Below are 17,500 nucleotides of genomic sequence, written 5' to 3' on the forward strand. Positions count from 1 at the left end.
CACACTATGCCCAGTGACGTCCAGCTGACCACCATCTACCCTCCTCCGCGGCGCTTCGAGCTGTAGGGGGGCGCCAGCCACGTCTAGACTGTGGGGACGGCGGCAGCTGCTCTGGTTGTGGCCCGTGACGCGCGGGACAGGAGAGGAGCAGGGTCTCTTGTACTTGACTGAAATTTTCACCACCAAGTCTCCGTAATGTTTGTGGCCATCAGTGACTGGGTCATACTTACCAGCAGTGCTCGAACCTCGCCGAACGACACTCGAAGTACCTTGTTTCCCCTTCATCTTCACTTCGGTGGTTCGAACCTGACTCGCGCAGTCCAGTCGTCACGCAGATACGCTTGTGGGTATGTTCTGTCGTGCATGTCTACAATTCTCCAGTGAGAGAAAGAGTTGCAAGACCCAGAAGCTTGGCTCCCACCTCGGCCTCCTCCCCGGGCCGCACATGAGTGACAGCCTTGCCTCTCACCACCATGAGGTTCACGTTCCTCCTGACAAAGTCCAATTCTCCAAGAGTCACAAACCTAATTCAGACATGCGTGTCCCGCCACCGCTACCTCGTGCTGCAGCAGAGCAGCCCGCGCCGACCCCCCAGCCTGGCGTGGCGCGACTCGTCGCCGACTGGACTCACCTGACACACGTGTGTGTGTATGTGTGTTTGTGTGTATTCACGTTTTTTCTTGGGTTGATTGTTTTTATTTGATGAAAGAGTAAAATAAAGCGTAAAATAAATAAGAGCACGCTAACTAATCGGACACCACTCTTGCTTTGCAAATACTAATAAATAACTTAATGATTTTCCATACTCTGCTGTATATTTACTGGATATTTCCACGAAAACTCAGAAAAGTGAATGGGTTACTGAACATAAAGGTGAGAGGAGATACAAGCCCCTCGCTGTCACTGAGGGAGAGGCGCTGCATCCCGCCACGCTGGCAGCAGTAAGCAGTGGCGACGCCTCGCCATGAAGAGATAATCTCCGCCTCGGAGGGCGCGGCTCGCCCCTCACAGCTTCCTCTCGCCACGCAGGGAGGGGCGTGCCGCCTCTGAGCTCTTCACAGCAGCACTCGTCCCGCAGTAGACGCAACGAGATCCGTCACGTCTCGGAAACCGCACAGCAACTTAGTGTTTTGTGTCAACGGTTCGTCAAGAGCAGTATTGGCGAGACAAAGGAGAAAGGCAGTGAAACACTCATCAATACTGTACATGTATATTCATATTAATTCACAGTAAATAAACTACATATAACTTCTGGAATATTTCATCCGAGGACTTGCAAGGCTCCGTGGGGAGGCGCTCCCTCCCCTCCCTCAGCCCGCCACAACCCACACTTACAAAGGCCGCACACTGAACAGAGCGGAATGCTAAAGTGACCCTTCCTCCTCGCCGCGACACAGCTCCAGGGACAGCAGGTAATACTGTGTTCACGCCGCATCGCTGCACCGCCGCCCTGCTCGCTGTGGCATTTGCTGCACCACAATTACACTGGAGAGATTAGGTGAGGGCGTCTGCCTCACTCTTCCTCCTGGCACAAGATGCCACGCTGCCACACAGCCACGCTGCCACACTCTAGGACTTATTGATTATTGTCAGCGATAACGTGATCACCATCCTTACATTTCTCAACACTACTAGTCATAATGACAAAATGTTTGTGCCAGAATAATAATATTTCTATAAAACTTCAACGCCTTAAACTGTACACAGAAACTCTTGATAACATTTCATTTTTAGTAACAAGCAGGCACTACCAACAACAACCTATAGAGGTTTTATGTTATAAATATTCATAGGGGGAAACACTTATTGTTCTGGACACATCAGGTTATCTGAAAATCATGCAGCGTCCCGCCTCGACCCACGACTACATGGCGTGTGTTGTACATTGTTGGGCACGTGAGGGTGAGCGAGGAGGCCGTCGAGGCAGGACGCTGAGTGTGCACAGCAGGGCACAGCAGAAAGTCAGATGAAGTGCCTGTTTAGCTTCCATCTTAATACAGGAGAGTATCATTGAGATGCCGTGGGCCTGAGGGCGAGCAGGTATATACATACATACATATACATACTACATTCATACTCGTACAACCTGACTTGTGGCTGGTCGGCGGCGCTGCTTCGCGGCTCCTGCGGCGGGAGGGACTACAAGGCCAGTTTTTGGTTGATGACTTGAAAGCGTTCCCTGGTGAGGTTCATCACGTCCACCGCCAACTCCTCCACCGTGGTGTAGCGCACGCTGCTGAAGCTGAACAGGTCCTGCAGCAGGCCCACGATCTGGTCCTGGGGGCGTAAGGGTCAGTCAGGGAACAGAGGGTGCCTTGATATGCGTGTGTGTACGTATGTGTGTGATGACAGTAAACTGAATGTATCTCGGATATATGTGAATGTAGTGAAGGTAGTGTTTGGTCGTATTACTGATGATGTGAAGGTGGAATGTTGTGATGCAGAGCAAGTGAACAGTCCAGACCAAGCCATAGATCACTACGCTTGGCTGAGTGACATTAGATAATAAGGTCCATTAAGCATTTGTTGACGAAATGTAAATAATTCAGTGTAGTAAAGTTGTTGACGATGATATTTGCTTTTAACTGTGTGGAACCTGCAAGGGACGTACCGGCCATTTGAGGCACGTTGCCTGCTCGCCCCTCCCAGCACAGTGATTCCCTCCTACTGCTGCTGCGGCGACAGGCAGCAGTGGCGGTAATTTTATAGCAATGAATGTGGCAGCTTTGTCTATTGACCAGTGTGAATCAAATGAGGTACACTACTAAAACTACTGTTACTGCAACACAAAATACCAATACCACTACCATTATCGTTTCCGTCACGTGTATCATCGTTCTAACTCCTCTCTTTTATGGACTTCGCATGACAGGCCCTAACTACCATGATCCAAAACAGCCGCGTGCAGCACAGCAGCGCCTCGCTCACCAGTGTGTTATGGCAATGGAAAGTACATGACAAGAGTGAATGAGTACCACAGCAATAACTAACAGCACAGATTCATTAGTTGCCCTTCCCCCTGCGAGTTATAGCGGCCAGCAGGGGAGGCTCCGGAGAGTTACAACACGGGGAGCTGGTGACAAATATCCCTCAGTAGTGACGAGGGAACAGTATTGGCAGTATTTTAATTTTATATAGCAACGCTACTTGTTTCCGCTCCTGATCAATTCAAGAGGGAGGAGACTTATTCATCATGACGATAGATCCTTCTTGTCACACGGCGGTACTAAAGGCGGGGTGCACGATACACTGGTGGATATTAATTACTGGCATATGGCGCACGTAATGGCCTTCAAATGCTATTGGATTAATAAAAAAACGTTTGTACCACGAAAAATATTTGAGCCATGACTGCTATGTATTGAAATGTGACGTGACGCACCTGGGTACTCTCACCTGTCTCCCTTCCCTGCCACTTTCACTTTTATTGTGCATTCATGTATCTATTTCTTTTTAACTACAATTTAAGTTAGGTTGGAGTTCTTTTTCTACTACATTCCTTTACTGATTATTTTGAGCAGAATAGATTAACATTAACAAAAATACATATTCCCTCACATTCATTTATATATCTATTTTTTTTTTTTTTACTAGAAACAAAGTCAGGTTTTCTATTATATTCTATTACTGATTACCTTCAACAGAATATAAACTAATAAAAAGAAGGAAAAATTACACAATCCTTGCCTTGAACTTTGAAAGCAAGTATTCACCTCACGTCCTCACTCATCTTGAACACATTACACTGATTGCCTTGAAGAATGAATGCCTTATTTCTCCCCACCTGAATGCAGTACACACCCTTCCTCCCTCAACAAAAAGGTACACACGTCCCTCATCCCGTCACAAGGAATTACACTTAACCCTCACCTTGAAGAGTACACATCCCTCTCAACACTCTAATCTCAGCAATGATGGCTTTTTTTTGGGGGGCGGGGGGGGGGGTGGGTGAAGAACTAACAGTACTTGGGCCTGAGCTGTAGACCCATTATTTTTCTAAGGATTCTTTAATAACTCCTTATCTACTCATAAAAAATAATGTCTGCATCAATTTCTATATGGTGATGAGTGAATGTCTACCTCCTCACCCAGACACAAAGGCATGGTGTGTAAGCTGAGTGGCTGTGACCTCGCTGTGCCGGTGCGTGGTGTGTATGTGGTCTTAGTTCTACTCAGAGATCAGTCGCTATGAGTTCTAAGTTCTTTCAGTAAGGGAACGACTAACTGAGTGACCAGGAGACGAGCGAAGGTGAGTTACAGAGGCCCCTCTCACCTTGAAGAACGTGCACAGCTCCCGCATGTTCTCGTCAGGCCCCAGGAAGCCCCAGGCCAGCACGGGGGAGAGGTGCTCGGATACGTCGTAGAAGTGCGCGATGAACCCGTCGTGGTATTTGAGCATCCGCCGCTTGGCTCGCAGCACGCTCCAGACGGCGGTGGACAGGGCCTGGGGTGGGGACAAGAGCATGTTAGGAGTTACTAGGGCGCAGCAGCCGTATAGTATTCTACATTGCCTAGTGAGAGAAACTAGAGTAAAAAAAACTACCTACAGTATATAAAGGTGCTCAATATAATTGTTCAGTGTAAAAAATAGCATTTTTTTCATAATCCATAATTGCAGACATTTCCATACACACACACACACACACACTCTCTCTCTCTCTCTCTCTCTCTCTCTCTCTCTCTCTCTCTCTCTCTCTCTCTCTCTCTCTCTCTCTCTCCGTTTCCTCTCCTTCCTACCCTCTCTCTTACCCCAACCTCTATTGCTCTCTCCCCCCTCACTCATCCCCTCCCATCTCCACCCCCACTCACGGACTCCTTGAAGCCGTTGGACAGCCAGCGGTTCTGCACCACGGCGGTGACGGAAGAGGGCGGGTTCTCCAGATCCTCAAAGGCGTCCATCAGGATAAAGTCGAGCACCACGTCGTAGAAAGTAATGGCCTTCACGCCGCGCCCCTGCAGTTCCGACTCCACCTCGCCCCAGTCACACTCCGTCAGGAAGTCCAGCATGTCGTCGTAGGCTTGGAGGGCGTCCTTGGGGTCCTGGGGAAGAGGAGTAGGGGGAAGAGGGTTACGTGGGTGGTGGGTTGTTTGTGTGTGTGTGTGTGTGTGTGTGTGTGTGTGTGTGTGTGTGTGTGTGTGTGTGTGTGTGTGTGTGTGTGTGTGTGTGTGTGTGTGTGTGTGTGTGTGTGTGTGTGTGGGAGGGGGAGGGGGTAAGGTTAAGTGATGGTTGCTCGGTAAACACACACACACACACACACACACGTAGATCCTAAGAATACAATGCCTTCAAGATAATAAATACTAAAGCAACAACTCTCTCTCTCTCTCTCTCTCTCTCTCTCTCTCTCTCTCTCTCTCTCTCTCTCTCTCTCTCTCTCTCTCCCTCTCTCTCTCTCTCTCACCTTGGCGGCGCGCACCAGCAGGTCACCAATGATCTGCCTGCCGGCGTCCGCGAAGAACTGCTTGGTGTCCTGTTGCGCGAAGAGCAGATGGCAAGCCAGGCGGATGCAGTGAACCTTACACACGTACTCCACGTCACTAGCCACGCGCACCCGCTCTGCCCGCACGTCCCTGGGGAGAGGTAATGCTGAGTTAAACGCTGCTGTAGTGAGGGAGGAAGAGAAGGGAGGCAGAGTTAGTTTAGTTAGCCCTGAAAATAGAGGGAGAGAGGAAGGCACGTGGCTAGATACGAGGATAGGATACGAGGCAGGATAGTTCACGGTTTTAGTAAGGAAGGATTTTACAAGAAGAGGAAGGAAGGAAGGGAGATGATTTAGTCTTGCCGCCTCTACTGAGAAAGGAAGAATTGGGTAGATACGATGGTTTTAGTTAAGGGAGGGCGGTGTTTAGTTCATGACTGCACGAGTAAGGGGAAGGGAAGAAAGATGCTTTAGTTTTGTCACTTCTATATACAGAGGAAAACTGGGTAGATACGCTGGTCTTAGTTAAGGGAAGACAATGGACGGTTCATGATTTTCACAGCAAGGGGAGCAGTACAAGTAAAATGATTTAGTTTTGTTACCTCTACAGAGAAAGTAGAAAATGAGGAGTTAGATGCACATGTCAGTTTAATTGAATCAGAAGATACAGCATCCACTTAAAGTATTCTGTTGTCATGCATCTTCCTCACTTAACAAAAAAAAAAAAAAGGAGGGGAAATTGAAATGCCTAAGTTTTGTCTCCTCTACGAAGACTGCCAAAAGCAAGCAGTGAGATATGCATGTCTGTTAAGTGAAATCAGAAAATTAAAGAGACTAGTTAAGGTACCCAAAGATCTACGTAATTAAGGTACTAAGCTCTTTCGCAGCTGCCTCACCTCACCAAAATACAGTAAAAATCAACAAATCAGTGAACCTTTTTACAATCGCAGGAAAAAGTACCAGAAAATTTCGATTATTCCCCAAGACATTCGTTCGAGGCTGGGAGATACTTAGCTCGCGGCCTGTTGTTGGGGAGGCATAGGAGGGGAAGGAGCGAGGGAAGGAAGGAGGGAGGCGGAGAAGGAGATTCCGATAAGCTTAGGGCGGCTCCGAGAGAAATACCGAGGCTCATCTTTCTATTTTTGTTATGTTCAGGAAGAGTCAACGTTTTAAGAATACGAATAGGGAGAACCTTAGTGGGATTCCTTCCTCTTGATAGATGTGCCTGCGTGTAATAGGGGAGGATATAGGGAGGGAAGATGAGGGAGGATAGAAGGAGGAAGCAGAGCAGGAAATAAGGGAGGGTAGCTTCTCAAGGGGAGGATAAGATAGGGAAGTTGCGGGGTGGCAGATAAGGGAGGCTGGTTTGCCCTAGTCGTGGAGGTAATGGAAGCTACGAAGTGTATTCTGTCCTGATCTAAAAGGAAGAGCAAGAGAGTTCTAAGGTTATGGATGCTGGTGCTACCTTCCTTGTGGCCTGAGGATGGTACACTCATAGCTAGAAGTCAATTAATTAAACTTATCGTTTGTATTATTGCACCAAGTGTATTCTGTTCTGCCTTAAAGGGAAGGAGCGGGAGAGTCTCAGAGTTATGGATTCTGGCGTTACCTTTCTTGTGACCTGAAGATGGTACACTCATGCCTAGAAGTGGAATAACTTGATGAAACCTGTAGTCAGTATTATTCCACTGACTGAACCAACAAAGAGTGAACCAGTAAGGGGTCAAGGCTCCATGTCTACTAAATGTTAACAATGAAATCCATGTGGGTGATGTCATTAATTAATTGCTCTAGCGTAAAGAATTCTTGAAACATCAAATACATAAGACTGAATGATTGCAACTGCAGATTTTAAGGTTGAAAAGCTACTGAGACTCATGAGATCCAAGATGATAAGGTTATTAACTGACTTCTCTACACTAAAAAAAATCTTGAAGCAACAAATACACAAGAATGAGTAATTGGAACTACAATTTCAAGGGTAAGAGAAGAATTTGAGACTCACTTCAACTGTGCTTAGTATTTCCCCTAAGACTTAAGGCCTCTGATACACTAACACCTTACAAACACCAAATTGATGGATTCTTAGCACATCAGAGAACTTACGTAAGATTAAGAGGAGAAACGCAAAGTACGGTGGAAGTGAGGGTGTTGTACCGCACTCTATGTGTGTTATCGTACTCTTCCTCTAAACATGACTACTTAAGAACCCTTCCCTTCATGACTTACACGTTCGGTTCGGGACTGGGCAGGTGCAGATTCATTATTCAGTCATTTGTGGCACAGAGAAAGTAAGGGGAAGAAGAGATGCAGTTAAATGATAAATGATGAAATGTAGCACAGAAAAAAAATTGACAGTCAGGGAGGAAGATTGCGAGTAAATGTTGCTTATAATAAAGAAAACGAGAGGTTCTTTTTTTTTTGAGCTGGGTAGGGTTTAGTGTGTGTGTGTGTGTGTGTGTGTGTGTGTGTGTGTGTGTGTGTGTGTGTGTGTGTGTGTGTGTGTGTGTGTGTGTGTTAGGGATGCACAACAAAGGAACTATAAAAAGCTACGAATTCACGCAAAAAAAAAAAAGAAAAAAAAAAAGACCCAGAAGAATAAAAGAAAAATAATAGAATAAAAAAAAAAGTAACTAATTACAAAACACCTTTCTAAAAATAAACATCTACTACTATTACTACTACTATTACTATCTCTCTCTCTGTATTACTACTACAACAACAACAACAAGAACAACTACTACTACTACTACTACTACTACTACTACTACCACTACTACTACAACGACTACTACTACTACTACTACTAATACCTTTCTTGCATCATTTATTACAGAAGTGTGAATATTTACAAGAATTTTTCCAATTTAAAGGTGATATTGTGATTACCTCTCCATCCCTCTCCCAGTCCCCCTCTCCCTCTCCCCCTTGAACACACCTGTAGGGGATGCCGCCGTCCTCGTGCTGCTTGAGGGCCGCCAGGTAGAGAGGGTACTGGGCCTCGTCGAACTCTTCAAGGTCCCGAAGGTCAGCGATCTGAAGGAGGGGAGGGAGAAGGTGAGGTGATGCGGAGAAGGGGAAGTTTGAGACCGCTGGAGGAAGAGATACACTTTTGTTGACTTAATAATGTATTTTTTTTTTATTGCGGTTGAGGGAGATATGGTGAGCAGATGCCTTTGTCAGCTCACATAGAGGGTAATCATGATCTTTGAAGAGACTAGAAGAAGAAAATGGCAATAATGAACACGTTAAGAAATAAAAAAAGTAGGTAAACAAAGTAAAAAAAAAATTGCGGTTGGTAAATAGATAACCAAATAAATAATACATAAAAATACTACGGTAGATAGATAAATAACCAAATAAATAAACATAAAAAAATACCGTCACAGGATGCATTGAGTGAACCACAGAAGGAATCCTGCACAATACACCTTGTCCATCTGTGCTAAAATATAATATAAAAACAAAGGCGATGCTGCACAAACCGAGAGCATACACGTCAGTCATCTAGCACTGAGAGCCAATTTCCTCCCAACTCTTTTTAAACCTAACTTTTCAAGCTTAACCTGTATAAAAAGACGACTTTACCTGGCAGAGAGAGAGAGAGAGAGAGAGAGAGAGAGAGAGAGAGAGAGAGAGAGAGAGAGAGAGAGAGAGAGAGAGAGAGAGAGAGAGAGAAGCCGCAGGTAGAACAGAGAAGGAATCCTGATATTTTAAGGAGAAGGAAGCTCAAAGGAGACGACGTGGCTGGGAGGATCAGAACAGAGTCGAGAGATAAGAAAGGTTAGAGGGATAAAGGAACAGGTGAGTGGGAGCTGAAGGCAAAAAGGGAATAAGAGAAGGTAGTGAGTAGGTGCTTGCAAAGAAGAGAAAAAAATGCGTGGAGGAAGAGGAAAGAAAGATATAAGTAGATTCTTGATGACACAGAGGACTTGGAGTTGAGGGAAGACACAAAATAAGAGGAGGAAGTGAGTGCCCGCTGGGAAGAGAGAGAAAAAGAAAAATGATTGGAAAAAGGAGAAAAAGCAGCTCAGGAGATTTTCGAACTGAGGGAAAAGAAAACGCAACAAAAGTGAATGAGGCACGTTGAGAAAAACAAACAAACAAACAAACAAAAACAAAACAAAGAAAACAAAACAACGTAGGTGAAAGTGGTACGTTGAAAAAAAAAAAAAAAAAAAAAAAACAGCGGAATAGAATGCGTTATGCTGAGAGAAAAACAAAATACGGTATAAGTGAATGTAATGTGTTCGTCTATTTCTGACCCTGCCTGTACTTACGTCCCCAGAGGCAGAGACGAAGGACTCGTAGGAGGAGGCGGATGTGAGGGTGCGCCGCTCCAGGTGCTCGAATGCCGCCTCGGAGACCACGGGCGTCACGCTGGAGGACCGGAACAACACTGAATGCTGCGGGAGGGAAGGGGAGGTTGTTAGTGTGTGTGTGTGTGTGTGTGTGTGTGTGTGTGTGTGTGTGTGTGTGTGTGTGTGTGTGTGTGTGTGTGTGTGTGTGTGTGTGTGTGTGTGTGTGTGTGTGTGTGTGTGTATAATATGGTGATACGTAGAAAGCACACACACACACACACACACACATACTATACAGTCACCAACCCACCTTAACACACATATCCATTTATCCTTCCACTCACTATTCCATCCTTATACAAATACACAAACATATCCACCGCCTGACACATCTACACACACACACACACACACACACACACACGCCTATCTATCTCTCTCTTTACCCTCCCATCCTTACACATACATATCCACCAACTGTCTTATTCATATACCCACACATGTACTCGTACGTACACACACACACACAAACACACACACACACACACACCCGGCTCAGATACACCCACCAGACCCATTCCCTTACAATCAGCGACTCACAGCCCCCACATCCCTCACACACACTCACACTCACCCCACAAACCTCCCCCACACACCTGATGCAGGAAGAGGTGCTCGCATTGGTCCTGCAGGCTGTACGCGTCGTCAATCACTCTTTGCAGCAGCGCCGTGAACTCCGCTTCGTCCTGGGAGGTGAGCGCCACGCCGCCCGTCAGCCCTGAGGTGTATGCAGCAAGGGCGTCCTCCCAGTAGCCCAGCGCCGTCTCCAGAGCCTCCATGCCTGCGAAGGGAAGACAATACTGTGGTGGTCTGCGAGTCGTGGGTTTGTATGCTTAAGTGTTTTGGTTAGGTTAGGTTAGGTTAGGTTAGGTTAGGTTAGGTTAGGTTAGGTTAGGTTAGGTTAGGTTAGCTTAGGTTAGGTTAGGTTAGGTTAGGTTAGGTTAGGTTAGGTTAGCTTAGGTTAGGTTAGCTTAGGTTAGGTTAGGTTAGGTTAGCTTAGGTTAGGTTAGGTTAGCTTAGGTTAGGTTAGGTTAGGTTAGGTTAGCTTAAGTTAGGTTAGCTTAGGTTAGGTTAGGTTAGGTTAGCTTAGGTTAGATTAGATTAGGTTAGCTTAAGTTAGGTTAGGTTAGGTTAGGTTAGGTTAACTTAGGTTAGGTTAGCTTAGGTTAGGTTAGGTTAGGTTAGCTTGGGTTAGGTTAGGTTAGGTTAGGTTAGGTACTGAGGTGGTCTGCGAGTCGTGGGCTTGTATGGTTAAGTGTTTTTTTTTTTTTTTTTTTTTTGAGTGTTTTTGAAGGATACTAGGATAATTATTTTCTCTTGGGTGTTTTCTTTTGGTGGTAGGGAATTTTTTGTTGAATTTTCATATGTCTTTGTACACCGAAGGGAGAGGAAGTCAAGAAAGCAAACTGAGTAAAAAAGCCGTTTCCAAGCTATTTTCTGTTAATTATTTATACTTTTTTTTTTCTTTTTATGTGGGGAGCTTCTTATCTTGTGTCATGTACGTAAAAGAAATGCAGGCAGCTGTTTCAGATAGCTTCATTCAAAGGGAAAGAAGTAAAAAAAAAAAAAAAGCGATCTCTGTCACAAAGCTGTTTCCAGACTAATCAGTTATCAATTTGTTTATTTTATTTTATTTACATGTGAACGTTTATTAAGTTGTATCATACGATGTGAAAAAAAAAAAAAATACACACAAAGACATTAATTTCCGTATTTGCGTTGAGAGACAAAACATTTCATTCTTGCTGAAAAAAAAAGAAGTTATTTCTCACTTGGTAGTAAAGACATGTAATTTTCATGTCATTTTATTCAACTTTATATTCAAATACCAAGAATCATGACAAGATTACGAGGACTGGAGATGTGAGGTAACGTGGGCGGTGTGCGTGTGTGTGTGTGTGTGTGTGTGTGTGTGTGTGTGTGTGTGTGTGTGTGTGTGTGTGTGTGTGTGTGTGTGTGTGTGTGTGTGTGTGTGTGTGTGTGTGTGTGTCGTGGCGAGAGAAGCTGCTGTAAGTTCAGTGAGGCGGCAAACAGTAATGACCACAGAGGACTTCAGTGCCACCTCAGCCGCTCCTCCCGCACCTTAACGTCCTTGACATTACGAGGCGAGCTTTCACTTCAGGCCGCGCGGGGAAAGGTGTAGTGGTAAGGTGGAGATACTCGCACTTACTTAGAGAATGCACTGAATAAATGACAGTTTTTCTTTTTTTTTTATGAGTGTTCTTTTCGTGTTGTTGTTCTATATTTGTCTGTTTACTTTTGTGTTTTGTGCTTATTTATTTATTTATTTATCTATTTATTTATCTATCTACCTATCTAATAAATCTGGCTTCCTGTCTGTCTGCTTATCTGTCTGTCTGTCTGCCTATCTGTCTACCTATCTATCTATTTATCTATCTATCTGTCTACCTATTTCTTTATCTATCTATCTATCTATCTATCTATCTATCTATCTATCTGTCTATCTACCTTTGTGTCTATTTGTCTCTCTACCTTATTCATGCACCTAATAAATTATGTTCATGAAGATCTTTTTTTTTTAGAATAATTCACAATTTTTAGATATCTCCGCGACTTATAAATCTGCATTTTCAGCCACTGGTCGTGTTTTAAGTATGAATAAAGCGTTACTTGTTATATATCATTATTACATTCATAAATACTACATACATTTATGCATAAATACATAATATACCAGTACAGGTTGTGTGTGAGAGAGAGAGAGAGAGAGAGAGAGAGAGAGAGAGAGAGAGAGAGAGAGGAGAGAGAGAGAGAGAGAGAGAGAGAGAGAGAGAGAGAGAGAGAGAGAGAGAGAGAGAGAGAGAGAGAGAGAGAGAGATTAATAATGTATGGCCAAAAAGTCATGAGGTCCATTTGGCGCAAAAAAATGAATAAATGAAAAAAATGCGACCCTTCCGTACAAAAGATCGGCCGAGCATTTTTATTCCGTTCCGAACAAATACACTTTTTTCCCCTTCTTATTTATACAAAAGCATTTTTCTCCCCAGCATCATTACCGCGGCACTCGGCTCACCTGTGCAGCCAGCCAGCAGCCGCCCAGGTGACGCCGCGGCGCGCGATAATTATGAACGAGTGAATAGTGACGATGCAGGTATTATTACTGTTGCTCTTGCTGCCTCCAACAACGGAACTATAGATGGTGATGCTGCCACTGCTTCTACTACTGCCTGCTACTACTACTACTACTACTACTACTACTACTACTACTACTACTACTACTACTACTGCTATGGTGTAGTATCTTATGTACTGTGGCGAAGCTTGCTCCTCCTGCGTGGGTAAAAGGAAGAGGATGCCTTCACAGTGGCTGGTGATTAACAGAGTACAACTACAATCACTACTACTACTACTACTACTACTACTACTACTACTACTGGTATTGCTGTTACTGACTCCTTCTCCTCCTCTCCCTTCTACTTCTTCTTTTTCTCCTATTCCTACTCCTTCTACTTCTCCTCCTCCTCCTCCTCCTCCTTCTGCTACTACTACTACTACGACTACTAATGCTATTACTACTACTACTACTACTACTACTACTACTACTACTACTACTACTACTACTACTACTATAACAACTACTACTACGACGACGACAAGGTAAAAAAGGGAGAGAAACCAGATAAGATACAAAAAAAAATCCTCCCTTTAATCAGAGAAAGAAAACGGGAAATGTAATGAATAGAGAAAAAATACAATAGATCTGAGAGAGAGAGAGAGAGAGAGAGAGAGAGAGAGAGAGAGAGAGAGAGAGAGAGAGAGAGAGAGAGAGAGAGAGAGAGAGAGAGAGAGTTTTCCCCTTCCCTTTAGTTACGTAGGAGTCTTAAATAGGATTCAATTGCCTCGGGAAGACCCACATGACTCGTCCCGGAGACTGAAAGACACAAAGGAGGAAATTATGAGCGAGCTGATTGTTGCACGTGACCTGGGAGCTGAGAGGTGGGGCTCCCTGATTGGCTGGGGCGGCTGGTCTGTCTGCCATCACCCTAGGCCTCTCTGGCAGGTCTCCGTTGGGTCAGCGAAGTCTCCACGAGGTTTGTGTCATCGATTACTGATTCCGTTCGTTCATTGTGTCGTCTGATTTGGTCCGTCTGTCCTAGAGGTGGGTTGGTTTTACTTGTTAGGCTTTTTTCGTGTTTTTTTTTTCTTCCTTGTGTGCGTCTGTGTGTCTTTCTAGTTACCGTGTATTAGGATATGGGGGCGAGTGGTTGTGTTTGTGTGTGTGTTTGTGTTAGTTAACCTTCGTTTGTTTCCCCTTATTCTCTTTTTCTTTATTCTTTCTTTCACTGTTTCTTTTTTTTTTGTTTTGTTTTCTTAGTTATCTAATTTATTTCAATGGATACAAGAACGTCATTCAGTGTTCTATACATTTTCTTTTGTTTTCTTTTGTTATTCTATACTTAGCTTCTTCATTTTTTTTTCACTGAGCGCGTATCTTCCATAATATTTTTCCATATCATGCATTCTATTCTTTAATATTATTCCCCATCACACATTTTTTTACTTACTTTTTTTTTTTTTTCGATGTGTAGCATTTTCACTAATCTTACATCACTCCCCATCTTTTTTTTTTCCAACTAATTTCATCACCAATCATACAAAGAACGAGTCACTTCACATCTCTAAACAAGAACTTTCACTAATCTTTCCATCACTCCCAACTTTTGCCAACTAACTCCATGACCAACTACAGAAAAAAAACAAGGAACCATCTCACGTTTATACACACAACTACAGTCTGACGTCACAGCCACACGAGGCAGCATTCAAAGCGGCGCCAATTATTACACCTTTTCCTTGTGCCCTTCCTAGCTACCCCCGTCTGAAAGCTGTTCCTTGTGTCACTAGAGAACCGCTGGACCGCTTAAGACTTCTCTAGTTAGTTCAGTAATACTCTTAGATTATATTTTTCTCTCTCTCTCTCTCTCTCTCTCTCTCTCTCTCTCTCTCTCTCTCTCTCTCTCTCCCCTCATTGAACACAGCTGACACCTACAGACACCCAAATACACTTACTCCTCTCCTCTTCTCCATCTCTGTTCTCCCTCTCCACTTTGTTCCAGCTCTCCCCCGCTCTCCCTCAGCCTCCTCGCACTCCCAAGCCTCTCTTCTGAGTCTCTTTCATCACTTGCCCCTCTCCCCTCTTCCCCTTCCTCTGCTTCCAAGCCTCCCCTCTCACTTTGCACCTTCTGTCTGTCTGTCTGTCTGTCTGTCTGTCTGTCTGTCTGTCTGTCTCTCTCTCTCTCTCTCTCTCTCTCTCTCTCTCTCTCTCTCTCTCTCTCTCTCTCTCTCTCTCTCTCTCTCACATCTCTCCATCTCGCGTCTGTTCTTTTTCCTTCCACCCTTCTTTCTTTCTTTCTTAAGAGAGAGAGAGAGAGAGAGAGAGAGAGAGAGAGAGAGAGAGAGAGAGAGAGAGAGAGAGAGAGAGAGAGAGAGAGAGAGAGAGAGAGAGAGAGAGATAACAAAAGCCTCCCTGTTTCAATACATTCAAATCACTCCCGCGAGAACCAAGGGGGGCGGGTGTGGATGCAGAGAGAGAGAGAGAGAGAGAGAGAGAGAGAGAGAGAGAGAGAGAGAGAGAGAGAGAGAGAGAGAGAGAGAGAGAGAGAGAGAGAGAGAGAGAGAGAGAGCGAGCATTTATCTCAGTGGCGTGAAAGCTGCAACACCACTCACTCTCTCAAAGCACCATTACTTCCCCAACACACCGCGACGCAACACACAAGACATCGCGCAACACAACACTGCCAGGTAAGGGATAATTCGCTGTAACAACACTCTGTAAAACACAAAGTAATGTAAGGTAATGCAAACTGAAACACTGTATTACTTCCACGTGGTAAATGAGAATCTTGTAACACAGAACGACATAGTGCAGACTTAAGGCACAGGGTAGTATGTGACAGTCTTGCAGGAAAGCGCAGCACAACATATCATATTGGTATAAATTATGTAATATAGAAAAGCAGCATTGTTTTTACATATCTGAGTCTCTCCTAAAACATTACCATCATCGGAAGCACTTTTTTTTTTTTATATATATCTGTGTTTCTTCTACCATTACTACTACCATTAGAACAATATCAGTAATACTTAATGGACGCTCCCCTTAAGTAATGACAAATGCAATGGTGACATACAGAACACTAGTATAAGTCAACTTCATTACAATAAGATTTCTTCATCACTTTTACACCATAACGTAATGGAAACTTGAAATACGTGTGTCTTTGCTCTTCCTTTTTATTCCTTTTTGTTCCTGTTCCTGTTCTTCGCCACAGCAGAATAACCTCCTCCAACTCTCGGTCTTCTGCGCCTTCCTCAGTCACACCCACAAACATGTCTTCTTTCACTGCATCCATAAACCTTCTTTCAGGCCTTCCTCTCTTTCTCCTGCCGGGTATATCTACCGTCAGCATCCTTCTCCCCATGTGATCCTCGTCTCTCCTCCTCACACGCCCAAGCCACCCCAGTCTTGCCTCTCTAACTTTATCCCCAAAACAACGTACATGTGTTGTGTTTCTGATGAGATATGCAACTCCTTGACATCCATATCTTCACTTCCATCATTCATCTTCACAGTCTCCATCCCTCATTGTCGCCACCACCGTCACCACCACCATCACCGCCACACCATCACATCATATCTTCAGTACCTCCATTCTTCAACACCACCAGCACTACATCAACTCACTGTACTTCGCATCATTACCACATCATCATCACCTCTACTCCTCAACACCTGCACTACTCGTATATCATATAACAATAGCTACTCCACTTCATCATCACCACTATATAACTCAATATGACTAAAGAACCCAGAAATGAATAAAAAAAAAAAATAAGTAGGTAATGGACTTTTCCTGCTGCTGTTCCTTTGGTTAATGTTCTCTGTGAAGTTATATACCCGATAGAGTTTTTTTTTTTTTCCTCTCAGTCATATTAGATTCCAGTTACATCATGGTTTCCAGTAGCGGCCGCTTCCTCAGTCAATGTGACGAGTTGTGAGGGACGGCTGGCTCAAATATGAAGCACGATAGTGAGTGTTCTGAAATGTCTGGAGCTTCTACTACCACTACTACTACTAATACAGTAACAACAACAACAATAATAATAACACTGCTATCACTACCACCACCACAACCAACAACACGTACTACTACTATTACAACTACTACCACCACCACCCCCAGATATTCTTCGTCTCGTGTGTGTGTGTGTGTGTGTGTGTATGTGTGTACCCTGGGCCACCTCTAAGCCTCACGATGCCATAAACACTGATCCGCAGGTGATAAAAGCGAGGAAAAAAAAAATAACAAGAAAAAAAACACAAGAAGGATAGAAGAAAAGAAAACGGAGGCGATCACTTTTCCTATCTGCTCTCATTCCCACCGCTCCTATCACCCCCCAAAAAAAATAAACAGAAAACAAATACAATAAATAAAACACCCATTTACACTATTTTTTCATAGTCTACAATACATCCCAACACGTTTTCTTTGGCCCAGACACCTGACGTTCCGTTTTCTATAAGGTCCGGTGGAGTGTCAAGGGGATTGGTGACTTTCATGATGGATTACTTGGGGAAAGGGAAGGTGGTCAGTCGGCGGGGAGTCCAAGCCGCGTCTAGGGGATCAGGGGCGCTGTCTTAGTCTGGAGGGGGATGGGGGACGACGAGGGAAGAGGCCTACGGTAAGAGGAAGA

The 17,500-nt window shown here is 44.4% G+C and overlaps 2 protein-coding genes across 2 annotated transcripts in view; one reads left to right on the forward strand and one right to left on the reverse strand.

Moving 5' to 3' along the window:
• LOC135093369 (NHS-like protein 3) overlaps positions 1–2,570 on the forward strand; it is a 26,336-nt gene extending 23,766 nt beyond the window's left edge. The window contains exon 13 of the mRNA XM_063992618.1: positions 1–2,570. This exon is cut by the window's left edge and continues 210 nt beyond it. Within this exon, the coding sequence (XP_063848688.1) occupies positions 1–66 (66 nt within the window). The 3' untranslated portion in view covers positions 67–2,570.
• LOC135093370 (mitoguardin-like) overlaps positions 1,195–17,500 on the reverse strand; it is a 63,379-nt gene continuing 47,073 nt past the window's right edge. The window contains exons 2-8 of the mRNA XM_063992619.1: positions 10,378–10,562; positions 9,701–9,826; positions 8,359–8,456; positions 5,403–5,571; positions 4,810–5,040; positions 4,274–4,444; positions 1,195–2,277 (exon numbers count right to left, since the gene is read on the reverse strand). Of these exons, the coding sequence (XP_063848689.1) occupies positions 2,140–2,277; positions 4,274–4,444; positions 4,810–5,040; positions 5,403–5,571; positions 8,359–8,456; positions 9,701–9,826; positions 10,378–10,560 (1,116 nt within the window). The 5' untranslated portion in view covers positions 10,561–10,562 and the 3' untranslated portion in view covers positions 1,195–2,139. The remainder of the gene's footprint in view (positions 2,278–4,273; positions 4,445–4,809; positions 5,041–5,402; positions 5,572–8,358; positions 8,457–9,700; positions 9,827–10,377; positions 10,563–17,500) is intronic.

Source organism: Scylla paramamosain, chromosome 42, assembly GCF_035594125.1.
Source record: "Scylla paramamosain isolate STU-SP2022 chromosome 42, ASM3559412v1, whole genome shotgun sequence".
Classification (NCBI taxonomy): domain Eukaryota; kingdom Metazoa; phylum Arthropoda; class Malacostraca; order Decapoda; family Portunidae; genus Scylla; species Scylla paramamosain.